The 18,358-nt window shown below is 50.1% G+C and overlaps 8 protein-coding genes across 8 annotated transcripts; 4 read left to right on the forward strand and 4 right to left on the reverse strand.

Moving 5' to 3' along the window:
- Nucleotides 1-1,413: 1,413 nt before the first annotated feature.
- On the forward strand, nucleotides 1,414-4,701 carry K444DRAFT_636230 (ankyrin; the record flags this gene model as incomplete). Its single annotated transcript, XM_024883971.1, has 5 exons — nucleotides 1,414-1,473; nucleotides 1,505-2,700; nucleotides 2,825-3,753; nucleotides 3,850-4,004; nucleotides 4,084-4,701. The coding sequence occupies 5 exons, from the start codon at nucleotides 1,414-1,416 to the stop codon at nucleotides 4,699-4,701; spliced, it is 2,958 nt and encodes a 985-aa protein (XP_024729264.1).
- Nucleotides 4,702-5,716: 1,015 nt separating this feature from the next.
- K444DRAFT_488240 (ankyrin) lies at nucleotides 5,717-5,884 on the forward strand (the record flags this gene model as incomplete). The annotated part of the gene is made up of 1 exon (XM_024873160.1): nucleotides 5,717-5,884. A coding segment is annotated over one exon (168 nt), but the record flags the coding sequence as incomplete, so codon positions are not given.
- A 1,988-nt stretch (nucleotides 5,885-7,872) lies between these two features.
- K444DRAFT_543556 (amine oxidase B) lies at nucleotides 7,873-9,370 on the reverse strand (the record flags this gene model as incomplete). The annotated part of the gene is made up of 3 exons (XM_024875972.1): nucleotides 7,873-8,627; nucleotides 8,675-8,984; nucleotides 9,041-9,370. 3 exons carry the CDS (start codon nucleotides 9,368-9,370, stop codon nucleotides 7,873-7,875), a joined length of 1,395 nt encoding a protein of 464 aa, XP_024729266.1.
- An 829-nt stretch (nucleotides 9,371-10,199) lies between these two features.
- K444DRAFT_620016 (uncharacterized protein) lies at nucleotides 10,200-11,004 on the reverse strand. Its single transcript, XM_024881627.1, has 2 exons — nucleotides 10,674-11,004; nucleotides 10,200-10,618 (listed from the first exon to the last, which is right to left on the reverse strand). Exons 1-2 carry the CDS (start codon nucleotides 10,714-10,716, stop codon nucleotides 10,374-10,376), a joined length of 288 nt encoding a protein of 95 aa, XP_024729267.1. The 5' UTR covers nucleotides 10,717-11,004; the 3' UTR covers nucleotides 10,200-10,373.
- A 512-nt stretch (nucleotides 11,005-11,516) lies between these two features.
- Nucleotides 11,517-13,212, reverse strand: K444DRAFT_600898 (carbohydrate-binding module family 18 protein; the record flags this gene model as incomplete). The annotated part of the gene is given in 4 exon segments (XM_024878641.1): nucleotides 11,517-12,536; nucleotides 12,568-12,575; nucleotides 12,593-13,055; nucleotides 13,105-13,212. 4 exon segments carry the CDS (start codon nucleotides 13,210-13,212, stop codon nucleotides 11,625-11,627), a joined length of 1,491 nt encoding a protein of 496 aa, XP_024729268.1. The 3' UTR covers nucleotides 11,517-11,624.
- Nucleotides 13,213-14,082: 870 nt separating this feature from the next.
- On the forward strand, nucleotides 14,083-15,130 carry K444DRAFT_543636 (UPF0103-domain-containing protein; the record flags this gene model as incomplete). The annotated part of the gene is made up of 2 exons (XM_024875979.1): nucleotides 14,083-14,234; nucleotides 14,287-15,130. 2 exons carry the CDS (start codon nucleotides 14,083-14,085, stop codon nucleotides 15,128-15,130), a joined length of 996 nt encoding a protein of 331 aa, XP_024729269.1.
- Nucleotides 14,983-15,742, reverse strand: K444DRAFT_620019 (uncharacterized protein). The gene has a single exon (XM_024881628.1). The coding sequence runs from the start codon at nucleotides 15,554-15,556 to the stop codon at nucleotides 15,185-15,187; it is 372 nt and encodes a 123-aa protein (XP_024729270.1). The 5' UTR covers nucleotides 15,557-15,742; the 3' UTR covers nucleotides 14,983-15,184.
- Nucleotides 15,743-16,252: 510 nt separating this feature from the next.
- K444DRAFT_600906 (uncharacterized protein) lies at nucleotides 16,253-17,728 on the forward strand. Its single transcript, XM_024878642.1, has 3 exons — nucleotides 16,253-16,653; nucleotides 16,703-17,462; nucleotides 17,514-17,728. Exons 1-3 carry the CDS (start codon nucleotides 16,609-16,611, stop codon nucleotides 17,609-17,611), a joined length of 903 nt encoding a protein of 300 aa, XP_024729271.1. The 5' UTR covers nucleotides 16,253-16,608; the 3' UTR covers nucleotides 17,612-17,728.
- The last annotated feature ends 630 nt before the right edge of the window (nucleotides 17,729-18,358 follow it).

Consider the following 18,358-nt stretch of genomic DNA (forward strand, 5'->3'; position numbering starts at 1 on the left):
AATGCTTGCCTTTTAATGAAGCCTTCTCCAAGATACTCGAGATTCTCTGAAACCCTTCTTCCACGATACTGAGACTGCCCTTACTGACTGCTGTCCTAACTATACACCCGCGTGCATTTGCATGCTCCTCGATGCAAATAGCTGTGACCTTCCCTGGATTATCCGAGGCAGTAGATAGAAAGGCCAAATTATCGACAATGTCACTCTCCCGCTCGAAAGTAAGTGTTCTCCCTTTCTGACCATTGCACGATCACCGACGGTCGAGTTGTGCTCTGGTGTTTCGGGGATACGATTTATCAAGGAGAGAAGAGCAATGTTCTCCGCAATAGCTAGATACTGTGAGACATCCATTGTGATAATATTGTTTATAATAGGCCATAGCGAGGCAGGTGTGGTGAGGTAAAGAGACTCGAGGGAGTGCCGGATTGAGATGACGCGGATGTGATGGTTTATAACATAGCTACGATATTCGTTCGTCGCGGATTATCGTCGATTCCAAGATTAACTGTGCGAGATCACAGTCAGTAAAAGAACAAGATCACACATTTGCAGAAGAGATAGACAGACGGCTGAGAGCACTGAGGCAGCAGGTCAAACCCTTGGCTAGATAATCCGAGGAGCAGCACCGGCGCTGTAATCAAGGGGTGAGGGGGACATGTGACCAAGAGATAGGTTTTTTTGGCCTTTGTAGTGCGATTGCTCAGTACCGGCGAGGTCCCGAGTCAACCTGAGGGTCAGTACCAAGCGTAGTGATGTGACGGGAGGATTGGTTGACCACCCGGCTGCCCCTATTCAGAATCAACCGCCTGAGGCCAATATTCTGTGGAGCCCGGCTTTCCGTACGAAGTAGAACTACTCCGTACTGTAACAGCCACCGTGCCACAATAAAGCGGGGGTGGCTGCGCAAAGCGACGATTTAGTTCTAGTACTTCTCGCTTAAATTCGGGCTTGACAGGCAGTTTCGCACATGGCTACACTTCAACTTTCGCTCGTTCCACTGGGTGGGGGCAGTGCCTCGCAAGGCTCTGCGCAAGGCTCTGCTTTGTTGGCATTGTGGCTGCACATATCTTCACAATGTATGCTGGCATGTGTGGGCGGTGTGCTGGCATCGATTTTTACCTGTAGCTAGGTAGGGAGGCTTTCTTAATACGATGCCTTCCGACTACGCAACCCGAATAATATGATTTTCCCTCCTTCTCCAACGGACGCCCGCTCAATTGCTCACTGGCAGTAGGATATATTACTACGTCAACTTCACCCGCCTCTGCACACCCGCCCTAGCCCGCTGACGATTATCTTGCTCGCCTTCGACTTCCCAAACGCTATTTCCCACTTGACTTCAACGCGCTCCATCATTCAAGGCCCGCGCGAGGCTACATGTAATCAGTGCTTTGCCGAAGGAAGCAGACAGCTATGGCGGATCCCCTGTCCATCGCGGCCAGCATCGCTGGCCTTCTCTCCTTGGCTGATGTGGTATTCGACCGACTCATAAAATAATTCCAAGTCCGCCAAGAATGCAAACGAGGAGATTCGGGGCCTGGCCAACGAAGTGAATCTACTCATCGGAGCCTTGAGCAGCCTGGAACGTCTCGCCAAGGGATTCAGGGACGAGCCGTTCGACAGAGCGTTTCGCATGGACCACATTGATGCTTGTCAGACACTACTTCAGTCGCTGAGGGAGAAGGTGCCCAAGCCAGACGCCAATGACTTGAAGAATAGGCTCACCTGGCCTTTCAAGTCGTCGTTTGTCAAAGAGAAGCTCGAAGAACTCACCCGTCACAAACAGCACATAACTCTGGCGCTGACCGCCGACTCGATGAACGCCCTTCTCCGCGTCATATCGGCGCAGAAGGATTCGCAAGATACAGCATCCGAGACCCTTGGCCACGCAAGGCAAACCCACGAGATTGTGTGCCGGATTCATCACGACGCAGAAAAGCGCAAAGTCTTGGAGTCCTTCCTTCAATGTAACCCTCAGTCCAACTACGAGATGAGTCTAGGCCTTCGCCATCCACGGACGGGGCTGTGGTTGTTGCGCATGCTGGACTTCCAGACATGGGTGTCGACGCCGGGCTCCAAGATTTGGTTCAGCGGCATACCCGGTGCTGGAAAGACGGTTCTTGCAGGCTCCATTATCGAAGCAGCTCTTGAACAGAGCACCGAGAAGATTGCCACAGCGTTTTTCTTCTGCGACTACAAGGATGCAAAGACACACGATCTCGTCAACATCCTCGGCGCCCTCGCTTACCAGTTGGCGATTCAGAAAGACGAGGCCTACGACATCCTGGAGGGATACTATGAGAAATTGCATCCTGCCCGAGGCCTACCCAGAAACCCTACAGCGTCCCAGCTAGCAGATTTGTTGGGAAAGATGGCTGCATTTTTCGGCCATGTCCTCGTTGTCGTGGACGCACTAGATGAATGCGGGAACTCGACAGTCGAGGTGGTGAGGTGCCTGGTTGAGATATCAGAGAAGATCAACCACATGTCGCTCGCTCTTCTAAGTCGCGACGAGCTTCACATCAGGTGTAGGCTTGACGGCTACTTCAAAAGCGTCGAAATCGCGGCTAAAAAGGACGATATAATCCTCTATGTGACATGCGAGATCGAAGAACGTATTCGTGGTAGGAGGCTCCATATCGAAGATGCCGAGCTGAAGGAGGAGATACTGGAGGGGCTAATCGATGGGGCGAAGGGGATGTGAGTTTATACCTTGCATTTGATCTCCGGAGCCTTCAGGTTTGAGGCAATTCTAATCTTCCCTAGGTTTCGATGGGTTTCGTGCCAACTGGATCCTTCGGATCTTGCAACGTGTTAAAGGCAGCCAGACGACTCTTGTCCAGATGGCGCTACACTTCGTGGCGTATGCCCAACCAGCGCCCACCATCGACCAGCTGCGCGAGCTGCTTTCAGTGCCTACATGTGGTAACTCCCTAGGACCTCAAAATTTGATCCACGAAGATACCATTGCCAAGCCGTGTAGTAGTCTTGTCCGGAAGTTGAATGACGGACAATACTACGAGTTTGCACACTTCTCCGTGCAGGAATTCCTAGAGGGTGATTGGCTCGACGACAAACACCAGAGCTTATTCAAAATCACCAAGGCACACTGCAACCAACTTCTGGCTTCCACTTGCTTAAGCTATATCCAGCTAGATAACTTCAGCCCCTTCCTGAAACTTGAATGCGCAGAGGACTGGGTTGAGTACGTTGAGAAGCAGAAAGAGGGGCACACCCTCTACAAGTACGCAAGCTTGAATTGGCCAAAGTTCGCAAGAGGCCAATGGCACGTCAAGGAGATCGTCATCTTGGCCAAGCGCCTCTTCGATCCTCGAAAGCCTGCAGTCTTCATTTGCTGGGCTATAGTGTTCTCAAATTGGATCTTTGGTTTCGATGACAACGACTACTACTGGACAGATGAAGACTGGCAAGCACTCGACGAAATTACCAGCAAGAATGTTACACCTCTATATTTTGCAGCAATGTTATCTCTTCCAGAGATATGCAAATTTTTGATTAACCACACAGCCGACGTAGACATTCGGAGTGGACTCGGCAGCCCCATACAGTGTGCCATTGGCGGCTTGTGGATCTTCCGGTGCAGTAGGTTTAGCCGCTCAATTGGGCCCAATCTGGAGGAGTGGTATATTGCGGATTATAATAGGGAGCCTTTTCACCAAGCTACAGTTGAAACCATCGACCTCCTCGTGGCGGCTGGGGTGGACCCTTCAATCATCAGTTTGGGCGACGTTGGTAGAACCTATTCGCTAGTTCAAATGGCAATGAGATTTCCTGTCGGATGTTTACCTATCCTCACTGCTCTCGTATAATCCGGTATGCCCATGGCAGAGTCTGAACTAGACATCCTGCCTGATAATCTGGGTGTGCAGTTATCAAAGTTTCCGGAATGGCACTCCCAGTTTGGTGAGCACTGCCAACATCTTCTGCGAGAGCTCAGTGGAGCGATGGGCACATCAGCCTTCGTGCTCAAGCTCTGCTCGCTGGTGTGGGGATTTTCGATCTCAGCGGGCTTTCAATTTGCAAAAGACCCTTATTCGGTTGATACGCAAATTTCTCTAACAGATGCTGATCTCTCGAGGTGCGCAATCAACTGCGTCAAGCACGGGACCGCCGAGACCCTCGGGAGATTACTTTCTGACGCCAGATTTCGACCAGCAGATATTGATGCTGAATATGGCGAATCATTACTGCACCTCGTCGTTAGATTGTGGTATGGAAAGCCAAGATTTATCAAGGGCACTCAGAACAACAGATCGACTTGGTTATACTCCGTTGGTGCTTGCCATCGAATTAGAGCACGTGGAACTAGCACTGTTACTCCTAACAAACTGCCAGAACGACGCACCCACTTGGGAAAGTCCGACAACGCATGTACTCCGCCTTGCAGCTCGAGCAGGGTCTCTGCCCTTATTTCAAGGTCTTCTCGATGCCGGGGTAGATGCTGATGCTGGAGATCCAGGCTTGTTTTCGCCACTGCATTGCCTCGGATCAGGGGCGACTCTTGAATTCATCGACTATCTTAAATCCCAGTACAAGGACGCCTGCGCGCAGCGCCTTCATGGCAGGCTGCCTTTGGAGAATTTCTTGCAGGCCTGGCTGTGTCAGGAGCATATTCCAGCTGGGGAACTGGATCCCAGACTGATTGATGCCTTGACTAGCCCGAGCGACACGCTCTCCTAGATTATGTCGGAAGGAACAGCGATCTGGCAATACGTAACGAAAGACCTCTTGCCAAAGGCACGACAATTAAAATTTTACGGGACATCTAGAAGACGCAGGGTTTGGAACATGGCGGTAGACTGTTTAGTTAGACTGGGGATCTTGACGGCATATGAGCGTGAACGCCAAGAATCCGGCCTTGTCGCCCTCGAGGCCGTTTTTAGTATAGGCTATAACAGCATGGAGCACTTATATCCACTAGAAAGCCGAACTATTGGCAAAGTCATCGAATCCACGGGATATTGGCGCAAAGTCTGCGATTCCGAGTTACCCACAAGGCTCCTCCGGGCTGCCGTCAGTTCTCAAGACATCTCCTTCGCCAACCTTCTTCTCGAAAGGGGCGCCAGTGTCCACACTCAAGTTTATGGCCTGTCCGTACTGGAGGTGGCGTGTAGATGGGAATTTTGTGAACATAATGAACCAAGTGAGGCTGCCCGAACACTTTTCCGATTGCTGCTAGACAAGGCCGGCCCCTCTCGGATCAACGAAATCAATCCGGGAGGGGCAGGTCTGGGCCTCATTCATCTTGCCCAACAATAATGGAAGATCGACGAGCTCATAACACGAGGGGCCAACATTAATCTCCGTAATGGAGCTCAGGAGTGTCAGCCAGCTCTCATACCACCTGCGGAGACGCTACGATTCAATAGCACTAGCTCTATTGAAGAGAGGAGCTGATCCCACTCTCACTGATAAATTCGGAGACAATGCTGTTTATGTAGCAGTGAGATGGAGCAGCAGCCCGGTATTTCTCGAAGAGCTTCTAGCCTTCGAGAATCCTCCGTGGCAAATCAATTGGCATCACACCAGCAGTCTCTCCATTATTCAAAAGTGTAAATTCAAGGGGTCGCCAATGGTATACTATGGACTTAACCTATTGCATATTGCTGCAGCCCGCCAAAATCTTTCAGGCCTCATATTTCTCACGAACAAGACTCCTCTATCGAATGTCAACTCCAGAACTGAGGATTTTCTCACTCCGATGCATTTTGCAGCCATGATTGGACATGCCGAGATGGTTGACTTTCTTCTCTCCAAGGGAGCAAGAATTAATGCACAAGACGTCCACGGCGCCACACCACTTCACATGGCTATCAGCAATTCCCATCTGGCGGTCGTCAAACTTCTAGTCCAGTCCGGGGCGCAATTTACCGAGGACAGGGATGGATCGAGCCCCCTTACATATGCGCATCGAGTTGGGGAAGCTCCTATGATCGAATTCCTTCGGCTGGTGCATCGACAGCAGGCAAGTCAGCTGGAGGACAATACTCTTGTGAAAGTTGAGACTAGAGCATTGCCAGCTCTGACTAGCCGATACCACAAAACGCTTGCAGCAGCATTCGAAACCGCCATTCTTACAGGCGAATTGGACTCTCTCCGCGAGCTAAACAGGCAGGGGTGTTTCCTCGAAACCGATATGCCCTCCTGCAATGGCTGTTCTCCCCTGCTCTGTGCTATCTTACGCGCAGAGCTCGGGATAACTCAGTGGCTGCTGGAAATTGGAGCCTCCCCCCTTAGGGTTTCTTGCAAGGCCCATGGTAATCTCTCTACTTTGGAAGCGGCCCTGAAAAAGAAATTCCCGAATCCAGTTCTCCGCTCTCTATTGGACAGGTGGCTTGATGCCGGCGGTAACGTGGTTGACGAGTTTCCTAATGCGGTCTATTCGGCTGTGAGGGCTGGAAACTCAGAGGGTTTGTCTTCGTTACTGGGCCACGTGAAGCAGAATTCCAGAATCTATGGGTGAGTCTTTATCGATCCCAGATCAAAGCAGGCCTAACTTACTTTTATTTAGAGAGAACTTGGGCAAGGATCCAGACAGTTTGCTCTCCTTGTGTGTGAATGGAGCAGCCAAGTTCTCTGCTGGGATGAACACACCTCTGCATAAGGCCGTTTTGCGTGGCAACCTCCAAGCCGTCGAACTCCTGGTCAGCAGTGGGGCTGGCCTGCTCGCGTTGAACGAGCGCTTCGACACTCCTTTGTGTTGCACTGCGGAACTTAAAGGAGACGTATCCTCAAGAATAGCTGAATTACTGATAAAAAATGGCGCCGCCGTTGATTCACCAGGTCTTTCAACCCCACTGGTTTCGGCAATCAACTGGGGTAAGTTCGAACTGGCTCAAACTCTCATTAAGGCTAGTACCTCTTTGAAAATGTCAGCTTACTGGGGCCTGAACCCTCTACACGTTGCTAGCTTCCGGTGGGGAAGAGAAGGCCCAAATCTGGCACTATTCTCTGATCTTCTAAGGCGAGGCTTTGACCCTTATTACCGAGCCACGGGGATGGGCCTAGCGACGTCAGCGATCCATAGCGCAATGTGCCGCAAACCTTTCACCGCTCTCCTCCTAAACAGTGACCTAAGAGTAGGGGATAGCGGGCCTTTCCCGTCAACCGAATTGAATATGCGCGGTTACGCATGGCTCACCGATATCTTTCGGCTATATCGCCGGAAGGTAGAGCCTGGACAACTCCGAACTTTGATGAACATGGAACACAGAGGCGGGTGGACACTTCTCTGCAGAACGGCAAGCATCGGGCTTCTTGCTGAAATGAGGACTCTGATTTCCATGGGCGCTAACTTAGACTACGAAGGGTGTCCGTTGGGATCTGCTTTAATTGCTGCCTGCGAAGCCGGCCGCCTGGGATCGGTTAGGTTGTTGGTTCGGAGCGGCGCTGCCATCTCTTACCCCACGAACCAGGGAACGCGGTCCGCGGTCACGGCTGCCAATGGGTCAAAGGCAATACTCAACTGGTTGTTAGTGTTAAGGTTTACTGAGCAGGGGAAACTCGAAAACCCGGCCGAATCGGGAGGGACGCCGTTGCCGTGGGGCGGTGTCGTGAAGGCTGAGCTTATTCTTAGCGGGCGTCGCGAGAGACGCTCTGATGAGTCGTCTCTTGACTACTGGTGCCGTCTCCTACGTATTCGGACAGAGCTGCGGGGAACGGTCATTTTCCCGGGGAGAGGTCATACCTCCCGTCCTTCAAGGCTACAGCCTGAAGAACGTGTACATGTTTCTTTAAACGACACTCGTATTCCTTCAATTAGCTGATATAACTAAATAGACTTCAATCTTCCAAACGCCGCGCGGCCTTCCAGATTTCAGTGCCTTTGATCCATTCTCTTCAAGCTCCACCCTACAGCTTTGCTGCAACCACCCCACCACCCAGACGCTCAGTAACTTCCCTAGCTCCTCTAACCCCAGACCTCACAGCTCCCTCCATATACCCCGCCCAAACATCACTCGTCTCCGTCCCCACGAAATGCAAATTGCCCACCTTCTCAGTTAACGCCTTCCCAGCCTCTGTCAACAATCCCGGCCCGGTGACAGGAGACGGAGCGCCTTTGCTCCATTCCTCCTTAGTCCACTCCTGCTCAAACACTTCAACTGGCTTGAACACCTCTTCTTCATTCCCATAAATCTTGGCAACTTGTTGCATGACCTGGGCACGGCGTTCGTGAGCAGGAAGAAGAGACCACGCCAGTCCCGGATCTCCGCCGAGGAAGCAGGTGAGAGAAAACTGGCCGTCGGCTGCGACGCTCGTGTCACGGACAACGCCAACGGGTGTTTGGTAGGAGAGTGCAAGGCCACACTTTTGGGTCTTAGTCCACCAGGGAGAAGAGTAGCAGAGGATGAGCTTGGAGTAGTAACCGAGTTTTGTGTTGGATGCGAAGGTCAGTTTTTTGCCGGTGAGTGATGGAGAGAAGGTAAGGTCTCTATAGAGAGGTGTGGGGATGCTGAGGATAAGCTTCTTGGCGGTGAACATCCGGGAAGTTGTTGTGGTTGCTGTTACTGATGAGCCCTTATCACAGATGGAGAAAACTGGGGTTGAGAGGTGGATAGTTCCTGGTTTGAGAAGGGAGGCGAGGCCAAGCGAAAGGGATTGTGTCCCTATGCGGTGTTAGTTTAGTCCATTTCGTATTTGTTGGAGAGTGTACCTTTTCTGAATCTCAAATACTGCCCACCACCTTTCCCGTCCGAGCGAAGAGTTTTCAATCCTCCGCCCTTTCCAGTGTACTCGATAAAAAACTGTGCACTCAGTTCTGTCGACTCAACACCCAGCATGACACGACTCCATATCTTGACCATATCAACAGTTTTCTTCATTCCATCTTTGGCGATGACGAATTGCTCCAAACTCATGTGATCATAATTTTCGTCACTTTTCCCTTTAGCATGATATATTACAGAGAGGTCGTGAATGATGTCCCGGATGCGTTCGAGGTCCTCGACTTCTGCATTGGTGAACTGTTTCTCTTCAGTCATTTCCTTCCGCTTCCTTTGTTATGGGCAAGGAAACTCACCTTGGGAGAGGCCTCATACGGGAACACATGAGTAGCACCATCCTGATCTTGGAATATACAATCGCCCTCGATGTTTTGCTGAACAATCTCAAGTCCAAACTTCTTCACCAAGGCAGTTATATGCGTCTGATTCGTGTCGTTGGTCCACGCCGCTCCAATATCGACGCATCCTTTCCCACTTGCCAGCGGCACGCTCCATGTCTTCCCTCCGACTCTGTTGCGGGCTTCGAGGATAACACAAGAGAAGCCTGCTTTTTGGATGTTGTAAGCTGCTTGAAGACCGCTCAACCCGGCGCCGACGACGATCACGTCATGGATCTGCTCTGGCATCGCTACTATTATAGATAATGAGGACGCGATCAAAATCTATATGCGGCCAGCAAAAATCAAGAATATAGATGGGAAAGAGGATAGATATGATAATCAGAAAAATAGCCTCCCACAGTTTTATACTTTTATCCAATCTCACCCCACTTTCGACACATCCTTGAGCCTTGCAGGGATCAGAATCAGGGTTTACTCAACAATGTCTCATATCAGACTCTGAAAGCCAGGCTCCTATTCACGGGGCTTTATTCAAGTCCGGAAAGTTCAACCGTGCGATGGATGTTGGAGGAGTGGGAGGTGGGGAGAAGTGGTCGGGTTCTCTTGCTAAATTTGCATGGAAGCGGGGCGGGGTTGGGCTAAGCGAGAGCTAAGCGAGCCAAGGTAAGGGGGGTTAGGGCGTATTCTTTGACCCACTGTTCGCGACGATTCGGCGAAAAACTGATGTTTTCTTCTTGCTTATGATATCATTCAGGGAGATTTCATTTCCACTCTATTAACTATCAGTTCCCTAAAGTATCGTGTGTTGATCACCGAGCCCAAGCCTATCTAGGCCCCTATTTCGATCCCGGTTGTACGCTCTATAGGTCTTATGTTGCTTCTTGATGAGCCCGACCTTTTCATGTTACTTTCGTAGCACCATAAGAGTCGGAAACCACCTACGTGCATTCATATCACGGAATTGCAGCATTTCTCTTCCCGCAAGTCTGCGGAACCCAGCATCAAAGGTCATTCATCATCCCAATATCAGTCAGCGTTTGGGTGCATGCTTGGCACTCTGTCTTCAAAGGGTAGGGCATGCCGTACCAATCGGGAATCGGGGTAAGCTGATCGCGTGAAAAGCAGTCTATATAAAACCATGCTTTGGGACAACGAACCGTTTGTCCATCAACCTCCCCAGGTTGTTTGGTAGATATCAGCAAGGTAGCCTTCCGCGTTGATGACGAAGACACGGATGGGGAGGTAGCCGGTCGAAATTTCTCCTTATGTGACAGAAATAGGGGTACTGCTATGTGCAGGAGGATGCCTCTCCTGCTATCGGAGAGGAGCCAGGATTCGACCCCGAGGTGGAAGTTTTGGAGCGGAGACATATGATGGAAGAAGATCTAAAGGAGTGAGGCTGAGGAAGTTCCGCGGTCTGCAGAGTATATGTCGGGAATTGTGGCTGCTGAGAGGGCGGTGTTATGCATTGGAGGGGAAGCATTGCCCAGATGGGCGGGACTTGTGGGCGAAGATGGGTTAGATGTAGGGGAGCTAAACACACATTTAAATGACCATATTAAAACAAATCAGATATGTGAAGTTTTACCTGGGAATTGCTGTTGCAAATTGGAGAAAGCCACCTCAGTCATTTTCTTGGCGGAATTCTTGCTCAGTTCAATCCCGAGGGAAACAGCGAGTACAACGGCTGGAGGCCTTTCTCTTGAGTCTCGGGAACAGTCGTGATTCTTTTGATGGCCAGTTTGCTATTGGCGGATGCACGACCCGGCCAGAGCGCCACTCGAGACGCCTCCAACGAAGGCGATTTAAACCTCTCAAGTCGGAATATGTGAAATCAGGCAGTACCTTGGATTAAATGTCTTCATCTAAGCCATCTGGTGATTTCTCTGCTTGAGGTTCTCTTGATCGATACAAATGGCATCGTCCAAAAGTAGCTCACAGCTGTCTTGCTCTCGCATGTGCCGAGTGAATTGCCAGAGGTTATTCCGTACTTTGGATGCTTTGCCCATCGAGGAGATTTTCCTTTGTGTTTGTCGAGCCGGCCCAATGTGTAGGAAAGCGTTGTATATGTTGTGGAATCATGAAGCGTGTGATTTTGGAATCGGCAGGCTATCACCGCGGTCTGGTCGCCTGGCAAAACGTCAATCAGACGGATTGCCTTAGTTTTTAGATCGAACTGTAGGGTTGAGTATATAAGGTGAGAAGTCTTATTGGTGGCCGTTATATCTGAGGTAGATAGAGCATTTGAAGCGAAGAACAAGATGGAAAGAAAGAAGTTTGTGTGTCTGGCTTCAAAAGGTGTCTGGGTGAACGCAAAGATTGCAGCCTTGGTTATGGTCGCAGAGAGCGAGCAATAAACACACCAGTCAGCCTCGACAACAATTTATGGACAGGATATTGCTCGGGGTTGCACGAGTAGAGCGAAGTGGGTGGGGATATAAGATATATTCTATATCTTGCTGAAAATTCACCAAAATAGCTTTGCAACTTACACCTGGCCAGTTACTCAACCCATCACCACAATCCCGGATTTCGTCCTTCAACCACAAATCCCAAAGGCAGGCTGACATCCTGTCGAACAATACGCGGCGCCATTCCCGCAGTATCCATACTGCGAACAACAATAACCCGCCGAGCAAGACACTCCATACGGTGCTCCGCATGCTCCGGCTGGGGGAGAAGGGCCCGGTGATGCAGACAATGAAGTGGATTTCGAGATTGTTTCCGTCGTAAAAGTGCTCGAGGAGGATTTGGAGGTGGTCTTGTTTCCGGGGGGCTTGGTGGATTTGCTGGCTTGTGATGATGTTGATTTTGTCGTTGTGGCTTTTGAGCTGCTCTTGGCGGTCGAGGTAGTGGATTTCGAGGACGAGGTCTTTGCAGAAAATACGGAAGTTTTTGTTGCGCTCTTGGCTGAGGAGGTGGTTGAGGTCGCAGGTGGGCACAGTCGTGGAGGCTTTGAGTCGTATCCCGTCAGAATACTCTTCACTGCTGAGTAGTATGGTCCTGCTGCGTTAGTGTCCGCAGTGGTTGCTTCCCAGATCATCACCCCACCAAATCTCCCATCGCAGTAGCACACATCGACCAGACTGGAGAGTTCGTTTAGACTGAGGTAGTAGTTGCTGGCATCGGGAGCTCCAAGCACCCCAATATAAAGCTTTGCCGCCTTACTTGCAGTTCCGTCAAGAAAGGTCGTCCAACTGTGGTACCCAAATCCACTCGTGACCTCAGGTTTCCCGTCAACATGGTTGGGATTCGCCGTGATCCAGCTGCGTGCTGAACATTGGGGTGTGTTATAGAATTGAACCCAAATGATATCAAACGCCACGGCTTTCATCAAAGCGCCCATGTTCGCATCAGGTGCAATGCATTGGGGAGCACCTGTAAGCAGATACGGCTTGCTTGCTCTTTTGAATAGAGTGCGAAGTCTTGATGCCATGGCAATGTAGCCAGCCTGAGTATCCAAATAGAGTTAGCGGGGCGACTATATTGGCTTGGAAAGAGACGAACCAGTTGAGGGCATCTCAATATCGAAATCAAAGCCATCGACTTCAACTTCTTGGCCGTTGGGTCCATCGAAGGGTCGTGGTTGACCACTTGCTGGCCATGATGGAGTTTGCGGCCCGAAAGCTCCCCAAAGAAAATCTGCAAAGGCAACCCCGTCAGAGGCGCCTGTAAGTTGGTATGTTTGAGATGCACCTCCTAAAGACAGAACAATCTTCTTCGAGTAGGTGCCTTGGCAAATCGGAATATCTGCGACCAAATTCGGGCACTCAGACTGGAGCTGGTTCAAGGTTGGATTGTTGCCCGGTCCGGGATAGACATACGGAGGGCCCCAGCATTGATTTCCGAAGTTTGTTCCCGGAAACCCATTTCCTTGGGCAGGAAAGATATTCACAAACGCAATTGGTATAACGTCGACTGTGGATTTTGCGCAGAAATAAGAAAGGCGCTGCTGGCCCGCTCCCTGGCCCTGTTGGGAATATGAGATGAGAATTAGCTCATTGAGTGGACAGACGTACCCAGTATAGAGCAATATTAGACTTTGAACTCGGATTGTATAATGCTTGACACGAATGGATGAAAATGAAGACAGTAATGATCGAAGAAAAGAATGTGAAGAGCTGCATGGTCGCAGCTAGATGGAATATTTACAGTTGAACAAACGAGTGGAAAGGTGCAAAGACCATGATGTATGCAACGGAAACTTAAACGTTGAGGCAATGAGCTGAGGAGCTACTTCAAAATGGGAATGTTTTGTGTTTCATCCATCGCGAATGTCTTGCGGAGGGCGGGGTTCTTTTTTTCTTTCCTCGAAGGGGAAATTACAAGTCAGCCACCGAGAACGCCACCTCCTGATTAGGAATGTTCCGTCTCTCTGTGGTTCCCCTTTTGTAAATATGAAGAGAAATTTGCCATTTGCAGCGAAGCATGATCGCGAGAAAAGAGAAGGCTACTGTACTAAGTCCCGACGCGTCGTCAAGGCACAACAGTCCCGGAATTCGGAGGACGATTACCACATCGAGACATCCGGCACTGGTGTTCATGTCCACCAGTCTCCATTCACAGATCGGGCCCAGGCCAGTCCGAAGATCGGGTCGACCGGGACTCGATAGTTGAGCGCGTTTTGACTCAGGGCGACGGGCGTCGTCGCGTCCATTCTCAACGCATATCCCGGAACTCACTGCGTCTCAGGACTAGAGGCTACTCTTGATAGACCGACATGGCGAAGAGTGCGCATGTGCTGATTGCAAAGTTGGAATCTGGTGGTGGGTTGTGTAGATGTCACTGGGAGTCGACGTTGTTCTTGATTCGTGAGGTTCAGACAAAAACGAAGAAAGATGAGTTCAGCCTCGTGCACGTGCCATCCCAGCCTCGTGCGATCATGCCTCGAACAGGTCACAACTCACCTTGAGTGCCTCGCCAACAACCACCCCGCATTTATCATCCCATTCAACCCTAAGATCCCGACCAGCAATTCCAACTCCACAAGCTACAAGATGACCACGAGAGTAGCAAGCCACGCCGGCTCGTGGTACTCATCTCGAGCCTCAACTCTCTCGAGTGAGCTCGACGAATGGCTTGCCCAAGTTCCCACGTCCATCGACGGAAAAGAGCTGCCCGTACCAGGCGCAAGAGTCATCATTGCGCCGTGAGTGAGCTTCTCTGTTCTCCCTCCCCTCCCCCAATCTAATAAATTCAAGACATGCAGGCTATTCCTACTCTGGCCCCGCAGCCGCATGGGCATACAAATCGCTCGACCTCTCGAATGCCAAAAGAATCTTCCTCCTCGGACCCTCCCATGCTCTATACCTACCCGGATGCGCACTCTCGAAGCACTCTAAATATGCCACGCCGCTGGGAGATCTGATTATCGATAAGGTGACTGTCAAGGAGTTGCAGGAGACGGGCGAGTTTGAGAATATGAGCACTGGGGCAGATGAGACGGAGCACAGTCTGGAGATGCACCTGCCCTACATCTACAAGATTCTGTCTCAGAAATTCAAATCTGCAGCCGAGTACCCTCCTCTGATTCCGATTCTTGTTGGCAACACAGATCCATCTGTCGAGCGGGACTATGGCAAAATATTCGCTCCTTATCTCGCCGACCCAAAGTCTATCTTCGTTGTCTCTTCGGACTTCTGCCATTGGGGAAGTCGCTTTCAATACACACGATACCTTCCAGCATCTCCCTCTTCAGCAGCCGCAAGTTCGCCGGGAGGATATGACTTGAAGAGACACGATAAGAAGCCCACGAATCCACCGATCTACGAGAGCATTGGACGACTGGATAAGATGGCCATGGACGCAATCGAGACGGGAAAGCACGATAATTTCCTTGGAAACTTGGAAGAAACAAAAAACACAGTGTGTGGAAGACATCCAATCGGCGTGGTGATGGCAGCGATAGAGGTCCTAGAGAGCGAGGGCAAGGTGACAGGTGAGGGAAAAGGACGATTCAAGTTCGTCCGATACCAGCGGAGCAGCGAGGTAGAGGATATCTCTGATTCCTCAGTCAGCTATGCAAGCGCATATGCTGTTCTCTGATAGACATAGACTCATAATCTCATTCGATGATTTTCCACGCCCATCGTTTTCACGTCACGTCTCTGCCCTGGGCTCAACAACCTTCTTCCACCCCTTCGTCGCCCAATCATCACTCCTCGGGAACTCCATCCCAGGCAACTCCGTCCCAAGAAATGCGCAAAGTGGCGCCCACCCCTCCTTCACCTCGTACACAAGCAGGTCTCTTCCTCTCTCCTTCGCCCATCTTTTCACATTCTCATTATGACCTCTAAATCCCCTTCTCTTCTCTTCCTCTCCCCTTTCCTCCTGGGGCCCAAAATGATAGCTCGTGAAGTGGGGAAAGAAGGTTGACTTAGGGGTTGTGAAGAGCGTGCTGTTCATGGATACCAGCCAGGAATCTTCATCTCTGACTGTTAAAATTATCTTGGCCGAGGGGTAGGTATCCATGAGCTCGGCGGCGAAGGTTAGGGCAGGCCAGTCTGTTGTGCTCTTTCTCGTCCATTCCTTTCAGTGGAGATTCTATGAAGGAAGACGGGTAGAGGGAAAGGGGGAAATACAGCATAGCTTCCGATAATAGCGTCGAAATCCTCTACCGTAATGGGGAGACCATCTATCTTGCGTTCGAGGAGGGCTTGCCATGCCTCCGTGTGGTCGTTTTTACGGACATCACGCATGTGGTATATGGGTTTTATGCCGAGAAGGTGGAGGGCGTCTGCTAGTGCTGGGAATTTTCAGTGATATATTGAAGAGAAGAGGATATGTATACATTGGGTTCCTGTTCGGCCCATTCCTAGGCAAAGGACTTCCACGGGGACGGTTCTTGCGCTCATCTTGAACAAAAATGGTATTCTATGTCAGATTCAAGGATTAATGTGAGAAAATAAGAGAAGGACTTGAGTTTTAACGTTTCCAAGGAGCTACGGAGTATACATTTATATGAGTATCAGAAGGCCGAGAAAGGAAGGTGAAGTGACACTCATCACGGGGTTCGTCACTTATCCGGATGTTTATCGTGAGCTTCATTGCTGATTGGAAAGCAGGCTGGAAATTCGGACAGAGCCGCTCACTAACTGTCTCGTCTTGGCCATAAGGTGCGGAGGAGCCAACATGTGAGAAAGGTTCCTCGAGGAGCTGGGAATAATCGGCTGAGATTGGATTGTACAGAAGTTGATGTAAGTGCTCAGATATACTGGTCTCGGCGGCCTTCGCATACTTTTCAGAACACATCTTCAGGGATCATCGCTATGCCTCGGCTATCTGCAGGGATGCTTATCGTGCTGAAAGCGCCGTCATAGATTCAAAACAGACTTCACTATTGGAACTTCCTCGTCAATATTTGCATACAGAGTTGACCGATTCTGATCTATCGCCTTCCTTATTAATCTGCATCTATGGCAAGGTATTGACCAATTATATCTTCATTCTCCCGCCAAACTCCGCTCGCCAAAGACTCCATCAATCCGAACATTGCCCCGCCTCTCCTCAAATTCGACATCAAAATGGTATCAAAAACCTCAATTGGGCTTGCAGATTTGCCCAACGAGGTCAGCCTCCTCGCTCCATCAAGATTCATATTTTAACAACCTATCGCAGATCATAATTCATATCCTAACCCTCTTCCCAACCCGCCAACTCCTCCCCCTCACAACCATCTCACACCGAATCCACGCCCTAATCCTCACTATAATCCACACCCGGATCCTCGCAATCACCTCCTCGCCCTCCAAAAGGGTAATCCTCGAATGCTACCACCCATCCGCCAAGTTATCAACCCCGTATTTCTTCTGCGACTACCTCTACACCGAGCCCTTCGCCCTCTCCTCCGCCTCCCCCACCTCGTCGCCCTCATCCCTTTCCCAACTCCGCAACCTCTACTCCTATTTCCGCCCCACACCCCCAGAAGGCGATCGCAAAGTCTGGCGACCACGGCCCTCAGGCGGTTGGTCATGGGTCCCAATCTCCTCTGTCCTTGACAAGGGAGAGGAAGAGGGGCAGGAAGGAGAGGAACTGGTCAGTCAGGATATATATCTAGAGAGTCACGAGCTGTTTACCCAGTTGCAGAGTGTAGTTAATGTTGTCAAGACGGGGCCGACGAAGGATTTGTTTTTAAGCTGTGTGACGGTAGGCGAGGGGCTAGTGAGGGTCTGGAGGGATTGGTTGAAGGAGAGGGCTGAGGGGGTGGCGAAGAGGAAGGGTGAGGAGGAGGAGGAAATTGAGAAAAGGTTATTGTGGAGCGATACACAGAAGCATGTGGGCTTGAGGTTGAGGGTTAATGGGAGGCAAGATGAGAGGGTTCCGGTGTTGGTGAGTAGGGATGAGGATCCGAATGTGGGTTATACGTTGCAGTACGAAGGTATGTGCCGTCTGCTTTCCGTCAATATGAGAGATACTTATAGGAGAACAGAATTGGTGGTCAGGAGTAGTCAGTTGCTGCTTATGATGGAGGATTCGCTGGACCGAGATATTGGGAATACGGGGAAGGCTATTGTGATTGTGTCATAAACAGTAACCAACTGGGGTAAATCAACAATATTTCTTTATGTACAGTACAGCTGCAGTCTCATAAGGTTTAGATGCATTTCCAATTGCCTTGAGGTGACTTTTGGTTCTTATGCAGGGATTACCAATCCCCGGTGCAGGAGGAAGGTTTTCCGAAGCGGACATATAACTCGAAAGAGTGAATTCTCCTCCTGAACGTTTCGTTGCACGTCGCAACCCAAAGTTGATGTCTGATATTGATATCGGGGTTGTTGAGTGAATCTCAAGCGAGGCGCCCTAGCACTCACTCTGCTTTAGTGAATCACCCTCTCCGGAAGTTTCGTTGCATATCGCACTAACGGCAAAATGCACCTTTTTGTCGGACCTGAACATTGAATTTTTGCTAGTAATAACGGCGGGGGGTTGCGCAAATCTCAAGTCGATCACCTTCACCTGCTGCTATTTCCCAGCTCGCAGCTAGCTAGTAATTGTGAAGTCTCTACTTAAACTAACTCTATACCTTTGGAATTTAATTGATTGTCTGTTTAGCCTGAGGTATCTCTGAGACTCTGAATAAATAGTGAGGTGCTTTATCGCTTTTGTTTGTTATCTTGAGATATCTTTGGAACGGCCACAATTAGAGAAACGCTTATTTAATGTAATCTTACTTTATGTAATTTTACAATCTCTTGAATTAGTCTTTGTTAAAGATATAATGGGCTCAGCAAATTCTCGATCTTTTTAATGTTGGACCATGGTAAAAGCAAACTT

This window comes from Hyaloscypha bicolor, assembly GCF_002865645.1.
Source record: "Hyaloscypha bicolor E unplaced genomic scaffold K444scaffold_175, whole genome shotgun sequence".
Classification (NCBI taxonomy): domain Eukaryota; kingdom Fungi; phylum Ascomycota; class Leotiomycetes; order Helotiales; family Hyaloscyphaceae; genus Hyaloscypha; species Hyaloscypha bicolor.